This window comes from Hakea prostrata, chromosome 11, assembly GCF_041222555.1.
Source record: "Hakea prostrata isolate BN-2017 chromosome 11, UWA_Hpros_2, whole genome shotgun sequence".
Lineage (NCBI taxonomy): Eukaryota > Viridiplantae > Streptophyta > Magnoliopsida > Proteales > Proteaceae > Hakea > Hakea prostrata.
The window spans coordinates 7,178,168-7,194,874 of record NC_142610.1 but is presented as its reverse complement, the minus strand read 5'-3'; the positions used below and the strand labels follow the sequence as shown (position 1 = coordinate 7,194,874).

Below are 16,707 nucleotides of genomic sequence, written 5' to 3'. Positions count from 1 at the left end.
ATATATATATATATATATATATATATATATATATATATATATATATATATATATATATATATATAAACATGCCAAACAAAACAGGTAGTTCTTTTGCAACAAATGTCTTGTTTCTGTGAGACATAATATGTTTAAATATAATATCCTGTTTAGTCTTGTTTCTTGGGCCTAGGAAGGCCATTTTTGGAGAAATTAAACTTTTAAATGTTATCACTGGTCTGAAGTTCCCCTGGTATTCGTAATAACATTCAAATTTTGTTGGGAATTGATTTGAACTTCAGAAAAATATAATATCTCGTCATTGCCATCAAGCACGAATGATCTTGTTTGGCACAACACATCATTACCTCTTTGAGATGACTGACCTTTCAAATGTACTTGAAACTTCCATCAAATTGGAATGGCCCTACTAGATGCTCCTCTGCTTGTCTATTTTTGAGTTTCCCAATGTTATAATTGGGCATCTAGCAAACTCAATTTTGAGCTGAAACTTGACATGTGAATAGGGATTTCGGAGTGTATCAGTCTACTAAATTTCAGCCGGATGTAACCAGATGTTTGTGCTAGACAATAAAGTTGTGAAGGCAAGTCCTAGGAGTCCACACTTGGTTGCCTTGGGTGCTCTGGGCACTTAAACAAGGATTCCTGACTGCCTTGTTGGTGTTGCCTTGCTTTTTGGCTTCAATACTATGGTTACCTTAATAACTGTTGCTAGTTTCGAGATATGTTTAAGACCTGATGGGTTAGAAAAACTTCTGTCGTAGCCCTAGATGGAAGAGGTTTAAACTAAGGGCCACTAACAAGATCTCTCAGGAACCAGCTCAAATGGTTATGGTTAGATTCATGTGCAGTATTTAACAATGCTGGTGAAAGGTTAAAAGATTACTCCTGGGATAGAATGGTTAAGATGTTTGTCACTTGGAATGAGGAACTTTATTAATTTTGGTGGCTTGAGATGGTTAGAATTTTGAGATGGGGTCCCTCAATTAGTGTTGGGGGAGATCTGCTTTGCTCTAGGTTTTGGAGTTGACTGTGGAATAATGTGGTAAGAGATTGTTCCAAGTTTGAAACAAATTAGATAGTTAGAAACCTTCTTGAAAAAGTTAGGGTTTTAGGATTTTGGCTACGGGTGTACACAAGAACATGGGTTGGGGTGGTTGGATGGAGATGAAAGAACTTAGGTAATGGTATATGGGGGATGATTTCTAAAGGTTGGGACAGTTTTGATTTTTAGATTGGTGTAGATTAAAGGTTGAATTTTGGGTTTCTTGGCTGTCCTAAAATTCAAGAAGTGTGGTAAAACATAAGAATCATGGATGGTAATTTGATATATACTCTTGATAGGGTGAAGGATGATGAATATTGGCTGTTGGACGGATTTCCAGCGAATTTTATGGTTTGGTTAGATTGCCAATAGGTTTTAATGGATAACTAAAATTTAGAAAAGGAGATGGAGTGAAATCACAAGTGATGTAACCAGCCCAAGAAGAGCCAAAAGGGGGCCCAAGCCCACTTGAGAATGGAAGCAAGTTTGGGGGGCCGAACCAGCACAGGGGCAATTTGGTCATTATCCACCCATAGATCGAGTCCTACCTAGTTGAATACTCCAACTTGTTCTGTGGAGTTAATTTCTCTTTTTCTATTTGTTATTTGGAGTTCTAGACTATATTAAAAGATATTTGAGAGGTTATGATAAGATTCCTTGTCCAAAGGGGATCGTATCTTTTTGAGTTGTTTTCTATTTGAAAGTTAGTTATTTGAGTCTTTATTTAGTAAGTCTTTTATTATTTAGAGTTCAAGCCCTAAGGTAGTTGGATCCCTATCAGTTAGGGAATGCTAGGTTGAGTCAGTTTTGTTTTTGAAGGCTATAAATGGCCTAGAGTTGATGTAGTCAGTTGGCTGGATTTGATGAATAAAATTTGATTGAAGAAATAGACTGTGAGAATCGTGGGATCCCTAGGGGTGACCTGTGGCTTGGCTTGTACTATTGATTCTGCAATTCTAAGTTCTTCATCTACCTCTTCAACATCAAGCTGCAAGTTAACTCAGGTTTACAAGTAAGTACAGTCCCTTCACCTATTGGCTTGACCTAGAAAGCTACCTCAACCTCATAGCAAACACCCCTGCCTTTTCCCCTTCAGTTTCATCCAGGTTGTGCCCATCCCCTAGCAACCGTAGCCCTTCCCTTTCCTTTCTTCTTCCCTGTGATACAGCACACCCCTCCTCTTGTTACACCTTGATTCCCAGCCCCTTCAGACCCGTTTGAGTACAGCAGCGTTCTGAGCCTTAGAATAACCATAACCACCTGTTTCTGCTTCCCCCCTTCGCTGGGAGTTCCTGGGAAAACCCTAGGTAGGAAATTATCAGATTTTATCCCTAACCCTAGACCTGGCTTACATCAAGAAGATTATAATCGTAGAAATTCAGATTCATACCTTACTTTTTAAAAACAGCCACTGGAATGCTTGCAGATCTTGATCTTGTATAATTCCCAGCACAAGAAGTTGAAGAAATCGTGTAAAGAGGAGGTGGGGGATATGCCATTGTAGCTCGCCAGTAGTAATCAAGAAAACTCAGAATTCAATTCAGTAATGTGGCTTAACTGAGTAATTACATTGATATTTATAGCCTCATTGACTGACATAATTTTCAAAGTCAAACTAGGACTCAAAATTAGATACCATGTCTCCAAATTAGACTAGAAGAACACTATCCTTGGACTCCTAGATATTCTAAAAGTTATAAAGTAAATAACTCAAAATTTAACTCTATCTAGCAATTAAGTATCCTAATCTGACTCAAATATACAATTTAACTACGGATTTTTGTGCACTCACTTTCAACCCCACTTTTTGGCCTTATGTATTGGACCAAAACCTGGGCCTCATTTAAACCAAGCGTCAAATTGGACCTGTTTTAACTTCTTTATTGAAAGAATTGAAGGCTGTATCTGATAGCCCAAGAAAAGAAAAGAAAAATAAATGAACATGGTACCAAACTTGGATCTTCTTCTTTTCTTGGTCTTTGTAACATCTAGCTGCAGAAAGAAGATTCTTAATGTGCATTTGGTAGCTCTTCTATTCTTGTTTCCAGCGTTTTCCTGTGATGGTGGGACAAAAGAAAGGAAATCCTTCATTTGGGTATTCTAGTCTACTTTTATGTTTAGTGAAGAAACCACTCTCTTTATGTGCCAGAAACATGATTTTTGATGTTTAAAAAATTTTCTTTCATCTTCTTCTGGGAAGTTGTGACCCACTGAAAGCTCTTGTTGCCAATAAAACTCACAATACTCAGATAGGGAAAGAGTCTGACTGGTGATTCGTTGATGAATTTTTTTTCAAATCCAGTAATAGGTAACACCATTTTATGGCCAGAAAATGTTTTTCTTTTCTTTCTTCTTTAAGCCACAACAGGAACAAATTTTTTTTTTGGGAGGGGGGTTGCGGAACAACTTTTGTATGACGGAAGCATTAACATGCCCTTAGTCTAAACTTTAAAATCACATTGATTGATGATATTTGTTTTTTACTGATATCCTAAAAGAATCTTGCCAAATTGGCAAGAAACAGTGAGAAAACTGGTGGTTATTTGTACTCTTCAATCAGGTCTTGTCTCTACCAACTGTACCCTAACCCTTAAGCTAACCTAATGTTGTTCTACCAAATGAAAAAAAACCTGATCATAGTTAGATCACGGAAATCCTTTTTTTTTTGGGGGTTTAGGATGCTTTCAGCTTTCTTTATTACATGGTAAGGTGAATTTTTCCTAAGCCTTTCTTGTTCTAGGTGCTCTCCAATGCTTTGGTCATCTTGATGCCATGGCTAACAAAAAACATTAACGTTCTAAACCATGTTGTTGTCTTTTTGCAAGCTTTGCCCGACTGTGCTGTACTTTTTCAATCTAATAATTGGTCATGAAAATGTCAACTAGATGTTCAGATGTGTAATTAATGGGCCATTCTTATTTTCTATGTTCATGTTCCGCTTTGTTTTTTATTTTTCTCATACTAACTTGCTGAAGTTAACTCTTCCCTGGAACTTCTAATTATGCAATTTTCTCAATTTTATACCTTTCACTTTTCTTTACAGATGGTCTATGTTTTATCCATCTACAACAAGAAAGAGAAATACCATCGAATTACGGTACATGATCTCTTTTTTCTTGGAATCGTAACCCTTAACTTACCTGTTTACAATATTGTGAGTAGAAAAAGGGGGGAAAAAGGACTTAGAATGTAAACATGTTCAATCATTTAGACACAGTTATCCCTTGTTGATGGTGTCAATATTTCTGTTACATATGTCATTCAGCAGTTCTGTTGCCAATAAATTTTCAATTGGTTATGAGATCGCTATTCAACTTATCCAACTTGAAACTAAAGTAATCCTGGTAGATGTTTGCAATCAGCCCTAATTTACCTTTCTTTTGGTTACATTTGATATAAGATTGTATTTATTTTTAGTGCAAACTTTAATCTCAAGCTCTAACTGTAGGACTCAAGAAAATCCATTTTGCAATGTGAATTTCTGACAGTGAGGATGAATAGTGAGCTAATAGAGAATATAATAAGAGGTGAACACAATTCAAGACTGAAACAATAAAAAATCTTAAATTTCCAGAATATGACAGAAAGCTGTGGATGGCACATCCCCAAGTGCTCTCATTTCTTGAATGCTTGGTAGTCTTGGTTACAGTTCAAGTCCTGGAAACAGCGTCTCTGGGAACAGGGTTAGGGTTGTGTATGTTTGACCTCTCCAGACCCTGCTAAATGCGGGAGCCTTGTAAACTGGGTTTGGCCTTTTTAGGGAGTTGATGCAGATCTAGCCCCTTATTAGGGTCTTAGATTTGCTACCCTGCCATTAGAAGCCTAGTTGAAGCCCCTAGGCTTGATTCCCAACAACAGTTCAATTCATTTTTATTTTCCATAGTTTTCTTCGATGTAGCCTCAAATGAATGAGAGCCAAACTTTTATGCAATGGATATGTTTGGTTCAGGGGAAAAGGGTTGGGTTTCAAAGGGTATCAAAGATATTAGCCCATTGATGTAGCTCTAGATTGAAGCAGTTCAACTAGGGGCCTGCTTTCTAGGGTCTCAACTCAAAAATAAGGGGTTTAGGGTTTGAAGATTTTGGGTAATTGATTGGGATGCATAAGAAGTTAAGAAAACAGGTTACGGTGGTTGGATAGCTTGGATTGGTTCAGAGTAATGGGGTGTATGGATGGATGGGGTAGGTTCTTGAGATATGGGATGAAAAGTTATTGGAATGGGTTGAAACGTGGAGAAAACTAAGGTTATGATTGGTGATGAAGCCTGAAGTTTGGGACAGTCTACTGGGTTACATCTGAGGTTGAAATTATGGGCTATGGGATGGATTTCTAATGGATCCTAATGGTTAGTTTGGTATGGAGGTAGGTTTTAATGGTTAAGTTTTAAGGAAAACGAGAATAGAAAGAAAAGGGGTAATTGGGAATTGGAATTTAGCGGACTAGAAGAAAAAGAATTCATTGAAATTGGAGAATAGACTGTGGGATGCTTTAATTAATACTTGAACTTTAGTAACACTAACTCATGAAGCAACAATGCTCAAAATATACTCTTATTAACCGAATCGTGGCTCAGCTGAATTTAGAATATACTAAATTAATTGAAAGTTAAAGTTACAATTTTGCAATTACTGTGGAATAAAATTATATTAGAATTATTATTGTAGTATTCGGTTGATAGGATACTAGGACCCTTTTTAGTGTTTATTTGCTTTTCTTTTTTTGGTTGAAAAATTAGATATTTGTTTTTTTTTTCTTTTCTTCTCCACAGTAGTGTGCAACTACATCAATCTATCTCTTATAATGGAGGTGTAGGAGAGAGAATAACTAATTAATTAAATATGTTAAAAATTTAAAGAATTATATCAAGAAGCACTTTTTTGGACGAAATAATCATGAATAAGGGTGTCAATCGATTCGGTTTTGATTACTGGGTTCAATTTCAGTTGGGTTCTAAGCATGATAGTTTAATCCAAATCTGAACCAGAAACTGACTCAATTCTAGAATTAGATGCAAATCTGAACCAGTTCGGTTCTAAATCAGCCCTACTTATTGTTCTAATTCAGTTCATACAATTTTGTACTGGCTAAGAGTTGAGGAAGGATGTTAAAGAGAGGCAATCACTAGTAATATAAAATCCTAGACTTGTAAAATGATTCTTTTTATTTACAAAATGTTTTCAAAAATAGAAGGTGAAGAGACGAATGGATAAGTGCCAATATAAAATCTTGAATTGTCTTTGATTAAATCATCCATTATAAGTGGAAATAAATATGGGCTCAAAGCTGATCCTTGATGTAGTCCAAAATTGAGAAATCTCCACCTTGCCCTCCACATATCTTACATTTCTTTGCTCTAGTTCTTGCGAAATTAACGCTATGGGACTCTCTTAAATTCATATGCTTTTTTAGGTTAATAGAGACCATATGGAGATCTTTCTTGTATTCTTTATACCTTTCCATAAGTCTCCTAATAAGGTAAATAGCTTCTATTGGAACTACAATTTCTAATAAACTTAGAAAGAACAGTTATTAGACTGATTAAAATACAACATAACCTAAACCTCAACCCACGTTTTTAGCTGTTTGTGTAGGGAACCCCCTCCCCCACCACTTGACATACCTATTTGTGCTGGTGCTGGTGTTGGCGGGAGCCCCTACATATTTGGCTGTTTTTTGACCACCAAACTGCATCATGACGGTAAACTCCCTGAGATGGGAAATTGGATTATCCAAGAGGCAGAATGGGCTGGACCTTGGATCTGGGGTCACTAGGTTTGGAAGGGGTGCCTAAATTTTGGGATGAATCTAGTGGTTAGATTGGTGTGGATCTAACCTTGAATTTAGGGTGTATTGGGAAATCTGAAAAATCAAGAAAATTCAAGAAAACAGAAAGAAGGCGATAGGAAAAGGGGAATGGTAGGTGTAGACTTCTGGTATGTCTGGTTGAGGGAGCCTTGTGGTGCTTTGGAGTCAATAATAATGGCTTCTTGAAGTTGACATAAACCAAGAACCTTAGGGGATGCTCAACCCTTGGAATGTCTCCTACTAAAGTTGACATAAACAATGGTTGCAGCAGCAACACACGTAAAAGCAATCGACGGTTTAGAGAAATAATCAAATAAGAAGTCCAAATGATGGATGGCTATTTATAGCCTTACATAAGGAATCCCAGTGAAATTAGGACTTAGAAACTTACTTAAACTAAGTAAACAAACAGCAATCTGATGAGGGATTTGTTATTAGACCTTTACATGGACTGGGAGCCCAATTCTTTGGGGCTTTTATTTGAAATAAAAGACCGACTCAATAAAAAACTAATAACTTAAATGACCTTGCTGACCTGACATATCATTGTTCTGAATTACAACATTGAATGAAAACTAAGCATGGCCCAACTCGTGGGCCTTTATTTGGAATAAAAGACTAATAACCTAAATGACTTTGCTGACCCTGACTTGAAGTCGGGCAGAGTTACAAAATTGCCTCTGAAATCACTAACACTGGAAAAGAAAAAGAAAAACAATCATGACTTGGAGTGTTGCTTGCCAGCAAGCCTAGGGGCTTCACCTTGGGTTCTAGGGGTAGCGTGGCAAGTCTAAGAACCGTATTTAGGGGCTGAATCTGCATCAGGAGGTTACAAATTTCTGGTTGAGTTTGAATCAGAGTCGGATGTTTTGGGAAAAAATAATAAATTCAGAATTCTTTTCTATTAATGTTGTTCAATGGGGCCTAGGAAAGCTTTTTGTTGGGCATTTTTAGTGGGTTTATGAGGTTTTTTATTTTTTCTGTTCATGTATGTAATGTTTCTCTTGCTAAGCCATCTTGCTCTCTTCTCTTATGAGCACTCTCTTACACCCATGGTAACAGGCATTTCTTCCTCTCTCCTTCCCTTCCTTCCCACCCCCCCTCTCTTTCACACATTATTCTTGTTAATATATATTTATTTCGCATCAAAGCCAATTGCATGTTTGGTGCAAGGGTTTGTATCATAAGCTGTTATGCCCTTATAACTTGTGCCCCTTGGTACCATGAGATGGTGCAGCCACTTGAGGTGAGGTGTCCTGTGCATAATTGTGTATTTTGGGGCCTGGGTGCAGTTCTTTTTTTTTTTGTTGGGGGTGGGGGGGTGGTTTAGGTGCTGATCAGGATGATCAGTCTGATGACAGTGGTCTGTAGAGATAGGCTTGCAAATGTTATAATATGTCATGAAGAATGGATGATGCCCAACTTAGCATGCCTTGGATAAGCGAACTGCAACAAGGGTGCCTAGGCCACTCCAGTTGTTGGAGAGGGTAAAAGAACCCTAGTGACCTCGTGAGTTGTGACAACTCTCGAACATGCAACTTTCCAATGTTATCTGCTTATTTTCTTTGACATATTCGATGGGAGAAATGGGGTCCATTAAATGCACTATTATCTTTCCTTTTCTTCTTGCTGAAAGGTCATTGTCATTTCTTTTGCATGGGTTTGTGTGATGTTACCTTGGCTTGCATTTCTTTCTTATGTTAGGCCTTTGGATTCCAGATGGCAGCATTCAACATCCAGGAAGCTCTTATCTGGAAAGAGAAGATTGAGCTTGTCATTGATCAGGTTTGCTGTTCTTCAGCAGTTGTCGTGTTCATCATCTTTTTGCTTCTTCATGGCTGATGATGATGAGTTGGATTAAGAAGCGACACTTACATGGGATATTCTCCTCTGAGATGTTTCCCATTATGCTCTAAACCATCATTGTTGATACATGTGTCAAGTATCATGTTCCCATCTTTGCCTTTGGAATACAATATTTCCAAGCCCACAATTTAGTTCTTCCTGATATTATTTTTTACTTTTTTTATTGGATAAGAGCATTCAGTTTTGAAGGCTAATTTGGTAATCCTGTACTGCAGCACCAAGAGTCTCTGATTGCCAATGGTAACAAACTTGTTTCATTTGATTATAAATCTTCAATGGATAGTGGGAGAGCTGCTTCATCATCAGATCGTGAAAGTCAGTAAGTAGTTATCCATATCTTATTCATGTGATGTCGCTTAAATATTTGCTGAGCTTTCTTATACTTAGGTTTTTTCCTTTCGAAATTTTGACAATTTAATGCAGGCCAGGGAACGGCCTGCTATGGTTTCACGAAAGGGGAATTAGAAGAATAAGGAGAGGAGGGGGAAAGTAGATACAGGGGAAGAACATCTCACAATCAAACACCACTCTGCTTGTCTCTCAATAACACTCAGCTTACCTCTCAATTCATTCTATTCAATCTGAAATTGCATCTAATACATGTTATTTAGAAGAAGAAACACAATTCCTGGTTGAAGTATGAACTTGAAACAAAACTTAAACCAAAGTCTAACGCACTCTTGAGTATGAATACTAAAATAATTAAAAGACTACAAAATTAAAATGAAGTAATTTATTTAATAAGTCCAACTCTTGTTGGACCAAACCCCATGGACCGCTTCTTTTTGGTGTTGGACTGGAAATGATTTAACCCAAGATCCATGATGGAGTTCTTACCTCTCAAAAGCAGTTCTCCTAAAGTGAAACAAAGAGCAGCTCAAACGTAGTTTAAAATTTCTATCAATGTCTCTTTTTGACACTCCTGTGATTGGGTTATTTGCATTTGTAGGCAGCTTTCAAATGCAAGTTCAAAAGGAATTACGAAAAGTCAACTTTATTCTAACTTGAAACAACTTCGTAGCAAACTCACAATAGATTTAAGACAGATCCTTATCTTCTAGGAACAAGTGAAATTGACTCTGAAGTCCTCCATGCATGGAGGCTTCAGTATCCTTATTACAACTGAATTAAAATTAAAAGAGACTCTTGAGCCTTTAACTTAGATTGGACCAAGGGAAGACATGAATGAACAAATCAAAGAAACCTGACCCTGGTTCAATAAAAATAAATTAAAAGGCTTAGGACAAAGTATAAGCTATTTTATTAGCAGCTTTTGGACCCTTAGAGGAGGTCCATTACCTCTTGGACTTGGGGGGTTGGTGGTCCATATCCTGTATATCATGTATGTCCCTGTAGACACATTTGCAGGAAATAAGGCTAAATTGGTGCTTGATTTGAAATTGTTGGTTTTCTTTCCAAGTTAGGGACCATTACTTCAAAGAAATCAACACTTCCTGCCAGTGCTACTGGACTTAAAGATTCTGGTTCTGCTGGAAAGACATCAAGAGTGACATATATAAAATTTCCGGCTGATATCATCATGCTTCTGTAGAATATTTGCAAATATAGGTAGAGTATGGCTTTTAAGGGGATTCCAAACCGGCTTATTAACTGTATGGTATGCATTAGCATTGTTTGTCATTACATTTTATTTGCCTTCATGTAAGTGGGGACCTAGTTGATGCACAGTTTGGCTGCCTAAAAACAGCTTCAGATAGAAACTTTATTTCAGGAAGGAACTAGGGCATCAAAATAATAGATTAGAATTTACTTATTTATTTAATTTTTTCCCCAATTCCTTGAGTGCATATTTGACATCCACCCCCACCCCCCCGGCAAATAGGAAAAAGAACCCTCTTTCCTGTCTGCTGAGGCAGAAAAGTATAACTAGTGTCTTTCTATCTGATACTATTGTTACCATTCATCAGTGGATAGGCAGGTGGTTGCATTTACCATTTTATCACCAAATAAGAGAATATTTGAATGTTGCTATACTGCTTCTAACTTTTTCCTTTCAGGTGCAGTGCACGTGAAGATGAAGAGGAGAACCATCCGGCTTTGCTACGGAGAACAACAATTGGAAATGGTGCAGTTGTAACCAATCTCAATAGGTCTCTTGAAATCCAAATTGTTCTGTAATATTTTGACATGCATATAACCATCCTTTACAACTTCCAGGGCCTCCTGAGTCAATTCTTGACTGGACTGAGGATTTTGAATCGGAATTGGCAAATCAGGATGCTAGTAATCAAGTCTTCTCTAGAAAACATTGGCGTCTTGTCCAATGCCAGAATGGCAAGTTCTTTTAATTTTTTAATTTAAAAATAATATTTTCATGAAAGGCATGATGATGAAGATAAAATATGTGAAGAGTGGAGAGAGAAATCTTTGTTTTGACTATGTTAGGATGCCATCATTGAATCCTAGTAAGCTTTTGGCTTGGAATTTGTAGGCCTTCGCATTTTTGAGGAGCTTCTTGAAGCTGATTACCTTGTATGTATTGTGAGCATTATTATTCTGAGTTCAAATTTTTTTACGGCTTAATTTTATAGGAAATTATCTGTTAACATTTTATATAATTTTTTCATTTGCAGCCAAGGAGCTGCAGTAGAGCAATGAAGGCTGAAGGTGTGGTGGAGGCTACCTGTGAAGAAATTTTTGAGCTTGTAATGAACATGGATGGAACACGTTTTGAGTAGGTTTTTCACTTCTCCATTGCATCTACTATTATTATGATTTGTTTCTCTCCTCATTCCTGAGGGGCAGTGGGGTGAACAACAATATAATCCTTCACAAAAGTTGACTAGCTGTGGCAGATTATCTTCCTGGCAACTTCTTCCAGGAGAATTGAGTCTTAGTCTTGGGAGTCCCTAGGGAAAAATCAAGTAACCAAAGAGAAGTAGCGATTTGAAAAGGGCCTCCCACGCAAGTGACTTGTTGAATTACCATTAGTTGGAAGACTTTCTGCATTATCACTCTGGTAAAGAGGATTCTTTCTGTTTGAAGAGGATGGGGGCATTGGAAGAGGATGCAGGAGGGAGGGTTAGTTCATCACGTTTGCATCTGCGGCTGCAGAAACTTTAGCCAAACCCTTTTCATGAATTCTATAAGTATTATTTTTTGTCTTATGCTAGGGTTTTCCCTTGATATGACTTGTTGAACTGTGACCCTGGTGTGGTGGAAAGTGAGCAAGGTTTTGCTAGAGCTTCCTTTGTAAGGTCACACCGCTTCGGAGTCCAGTTGCAGTGACAAGTTGGCAAGGATTCTTGCATTATGGACGATTGGTATAGCGACAACTCCAAAAGTGTAGGATTAGATTAGCATTGTGGTGCATAGGAACTTCAATGGTAAAGTGTTTGGAATTGATAGGCATGATAAGAAGAAGAATTAATATGGAATGCATAAAAAGAGAATAGATGGAAGGTAGAAAAAAAACCAAAGAAATCAATGTTGGTATGATAACATAGAACTGGGGTCTTAGTAGAAAATCAAATTATAAAAATGTTGTTGCAGATGTTAAAGGTTTGGTGATAGGATTATATCTGTTTGATGCAGATCCAACTCCTAATTGGGCTTAGTTGGGAATAAACCTAGGTTTGGATCACATAGTTGTGGGGACCTTCTTTCCATGGGTTCACTTAGTAATGGGTCCCTCCTCTGAGCCTAAAACATGAGCATCAAGGTAATGCATGAATTTCAGTTGTTTTAGTAACCTATTTATTTTGGTTTATTTTAGAGTTCATACCTAAAAGTTACATTACTTAAAACTGCTTGTAGTTAGGATTAGAGTTCTATTTTTTTAGTTAGTCTTAAAGTTAGGAGTTAGTTATTTCTAAGTGGAGTTCTGTTTGTAACCGGCTGCTTATAGCCCCCCGTTTTATACCCCAGTCACGGGATGAGTAAAGTAGACTTGAGTGTTGAATTAAATTAGCTTGGCTGCTGCCTTCTCTTAGTGAGAGTGTTTGCTTGAAGTTGAAACTTGACTACTTGAGCTTCTGGTTTTAGTGTTTGAATAGTAGATCTTGTAATTGGCTGCACAAGTAAGTCTTCAGAAGCTTGTATTCTATTTTTGCTGTTGGAAATCCTCTTCACAGATATTAACTCTCAGGCCTATTTCACCTTCCGAATTTATCCAAAATCTACCTAAACCCGCCATTCTTCATATCCTGTGTTTGTTCCCAGCTTCTGCCTATATATCATGGGCCTCCATATTGGGTTGGCCAGCCAAGCTGATGCAGTAGTTTATACTTAAAATCAACACAAGGGTCAATAACTGTTGCTTACATTTTGTTTATTTTCTTTGTAATTAGAATGACGATAGTTAAGAGTTGTAGGTCATTTCATACGGATCCAGTTGCGTCATTTTAACAACCTGAGAACTCTAGGTAACTACTGTCCAAGGAAGAAAATTCGACCGAAACAGGAATATCAACCTTGCAAAAGGCTGAAATTTCGATGTTTCGGTCGAAAGGTTGAAATTTTGGTCGAAACTTGATACTTTTTTTTCTGGAAATTGAAACTTCAATTTCAGGCCTCATATGAACTCAAAATGATTTGGATTCTTGCATACTACTTATTTCAAGAGCACTATAGAACTACTAGTGTACCAAAAAAACCATTGAAAATGTAACATCCAAGTATATACGACATATGAGAAGAAGCGAGAATGTCACCAATTACGAGTCTACTCTATTTCATGTCTCCCTCTTCTGTCTGCACCCCATACAAATGACAATACAAGTCCCATGATGTTTGCCCCATATAGTTGGCGATGTAGTCGGCAACTGCAGCTCTGTACGTGGCCTCATCCACATGCCTAAGATTTCCTGATGGTGAGAAGTTCTGAATTTCCTGATGGCCTCATCCATACATGCTTCTAATAATAACCTCCTATTTTTAAATATAAAAAAAATATATAAGTATTTTTTAACATATAAATAATTTAAAAAATATATAAAATACACACTATTTTAAAAAGCTCCACAACATGCTCAAAAATTGCATACATGCTTCCACTAATACTCTCCTATTTTTAAATTTAAAACAGAAATTAATTAGTTTTTTTTTGTAATATTTAAATAATTTAATAAATACAGTAAAAATAGACAATTAACCAAAAAAAATTGATTCAACACCATCACAGCAATATGGTGTCTCAACTCTCACATACATTAATTTGAAACTCATACATCTACTTTACATATACATTTTTAGCAATATACATAATTTACAAAATAATTTTTAATAACAGAAAAATAAAAAAATAGTAGGAAGAATAAAAAATTAATTTTGACACTACAAATTCATAGGTCAACACTATAAAGTTAACATACTTAAATTTGGAAGTAATCCAAGAAGATTTAGGGCACAAACAAAACAAAAGTAAAAAAAATGAGGAAGTTGGTTACTCACCTTGTAAGATTTGAGAAAATCCACAAATGGAGTAGCAAATCTAGTGTTTGAATGAAATAGAGTTGTAGAAATTAGCAAGGTTTAAAGTATCCCACGATACTAGCCGATACGTATCTATATTTGACACATCCAATACGATACATCTTGATACGTCTCTCTATTGAATTGCATTAAAATACATTTGTTAGGTTTACCAAAAAAAAAACATTTATTAGAACGATACAATACTCGATACAGGACGATATGTCTCTTAAAGTTACATGACTGACATGATGCTGATACCAATACTTTAAACCTTGGAAATTAGGTGAAAAGAGGGATGAAAGCAAGAGGATTAAAAAAAAAGTCAAAATATGGTTGAAATTGTAATGCCGATATCGCTTGATATTGTCGAAAATGACGATAGGTCAAAAAATGGGTTGAAAAGTTACATTGTATAACTTATATATGTGTTGTTTTGGTGCGATATGAAACGACATCGAAATATTGTGTTTGTATCGACTGAAATATTGGTCAATATGATACGATGTGATACATTTTGTGTTCCTACTACTGTATTTCGTTTCGATCTATGATTTTGCATACATTTCGACTGAAGTTGTGAAAATTTCGATCGAATTTTCTTCCATCCTGTCGACTGTTACCAAATTTTGCCCCCTTGTAATTATAAGATAAGAGCAACCCAACTAATTTGACATATGGGAAACAATGGTACATGACTAATATAGGGGGCTGATTTCGAACAGTCTACATTGATATCTGCTTAAATCATTAAAATATAACTTTTCAATCTGAAATTCTGAATTGAGAGGTGAGCATTATTCTTAATTGATGATTTCTTAAATAGTTGGAATGATGCTCACAAAATGTGAATACGAATTTGTTAATAATTAATCAATTGAAGCGATGGCTTGCTTTATTTGGAAAGGAATTGTAATATCTACAAGAACGTGGGAATTTTTTTTTGATTAAACAAACCATTGTAATTCCTGGAGTGATAGTCTTGAAGAGCTGTATATTCTTCTTGCTGATCAATTATAATTACAACATCAGGCTACTTGGATGTATATCAGACTCCACCTGAATACTCTTGCGAATGAGATGGTTATCCTTTTACCTTTTTGGTGAATAAAAATTTCATTACCAATTACCTGCTGCTGCTTTTTTTATGTTTTTGTCTTGGGGGGTGATGGGCAGCACTAGCAGAGAACCTAACGGAAGCCCCAAAAGAATGGGCTAGGAACCTCAAAATACCAATGCACCAACAATTGCAACATGCCTATTCCTGGGGAGTCTAAAAGAGGGCTATGTTGAAACAACTGAAGAACAGTGGCTTTCCAAATCATGTCAAAAGACCTGCAGCCAGAAATCCCTCTTTGGGGTTTGGTATCAGACATTAAAACAGATAATGGCTTTGTTTGGGGAACTCCTTAACCCAAACCACTCTTGATCAAAGAGTAACACTCTTATATAGTGCTGGATGAAAAATAAAGCTTTCTTGCAGGTAGGGGGAGGCAAAAGAGAAAGAGAAAAACAGGTGGCTATTGTCCTCAGAACCATCCCAACAAAGGATCTCCCAACATTTAAGCTGTGGAGGAGGATATGACCTTTGAGCCAAACAAGGTTGTGCCAATGTTGGGGGGGGGGGGGGGGGCATAGGTCCTGACAGAATCCCAAGCATATTTAGAACTAACCCTGGAATGGGAGGGGTTTCGAAGGATCTTATCTGAGTGGAAGGAGGAGGGGGTGGAAGCTCGGGGAAGAGGTGCAATGTGCAAATTCGAGAGAGGCAAGGGGTGGGTTTTTTTTTTTGGGAGGTAATCCAGTAATCACGTTCAGGATTGCTGGAAGAGTAGTCAGAGTGGGCACACTAGAAGGATGCTAGGGATTGAGCCAAAGAGAAGCAGAGTTTCCATCAATGGTTTCTAAGGAGGTAAGTAAGAGCTAAGGGTGTATGGAGGAACATTTTTTTTACAGGATGTATCTGCAGGTTGAGTGGTAATCTAGAAATAATATTTTCTTAAGTAGGTAGGAGTAGAGTCAGTAGACCATGTTAACCCATTAACTTGGATGGAATCATGCTATGTAGAGATCTTCCAAATAATTTTTGGGATCCCTCTCATGTTGGAGTCAGGGATCCTATGGGGGCCATGAGCTTCTTTATATCTTGGGGGCAAATGGTACCTGCTAATAAGATGGTGGAATCTGGAGTGTTCTTGACCTTTTTGAAGGAAGGCATATGGAGGTATTCCCAGGTTTAATTGTGGACTTGGGGAGCTTGTAGATATTTCCTGATGTAGCCTTTGATTAATGAGGTTCAACTAAAGGCTTAAAGCAGGATCTCTCAAGAACCGACTCAAATGGCTATGTTTTGATTTGGGTTCAAGGTTAGAAGGTTACTTTGTGGGATAGGATCATAGGATGCTTAAGATGTTTGTCAGTTGGAATAGGGATCTTTATTAATCTTTTTTGGTTGAGACGGTTAGAGTTTTGTGGGTGTTCCAGTTAGCATTTTGTTCTCAAAGATCTTCATGAACAGCAGCTTGAAGAATAGTAGATTTTATTGGGAGGAAAAAAA

General features: G+C 37.0%; 1 protein-coding gene across 3 annotated transcripts in view; it reads left to right on the top strand.

Annotated features, from left to right (window-relative positions):
• LOC148999836 (protein ENHANCED DISEASE RESISTANCE 2-like) overlaps positions 1–16,707 on the top strand; it is a 34,489-nt gene that overhangs the window by 1,837 nt on the left and 15,945 nt on the right. For 2 of the 3 annotated variants that reach the window (XM_089139951.1, XM_089139953.1), the window contains exons 4-10: positions 4,089–4,142; positions 8,556–8,636; positions 8,933–9,036; positions 10,736–10,803; positions 10,896–11,012; positions 11,170–11,210; positions 11,312–11,412. In XM_089139951.1, the coding sequence (XP_088996077.1) occupies positions 4,089–4,142; positions 8,556–8,636; positions 8,933–9,036; positions 10,736–10,803; positions 10,896–11,012; positions 11,170–11,210; positions 11,312–11,412 (566 nt within the window). The remainder of the gene's footprint in view (positions 1–4,088; positions 4,143–8,555; positions 8,637–8,932; positions 9,037–10,735; positions 10,804–10,895; positions 11,013–11,169; positions 11,211–11,311; positions 11,413–16,707) is intronic. The other variant, XM_089139954.1, reaches the window with a different exon arrangement.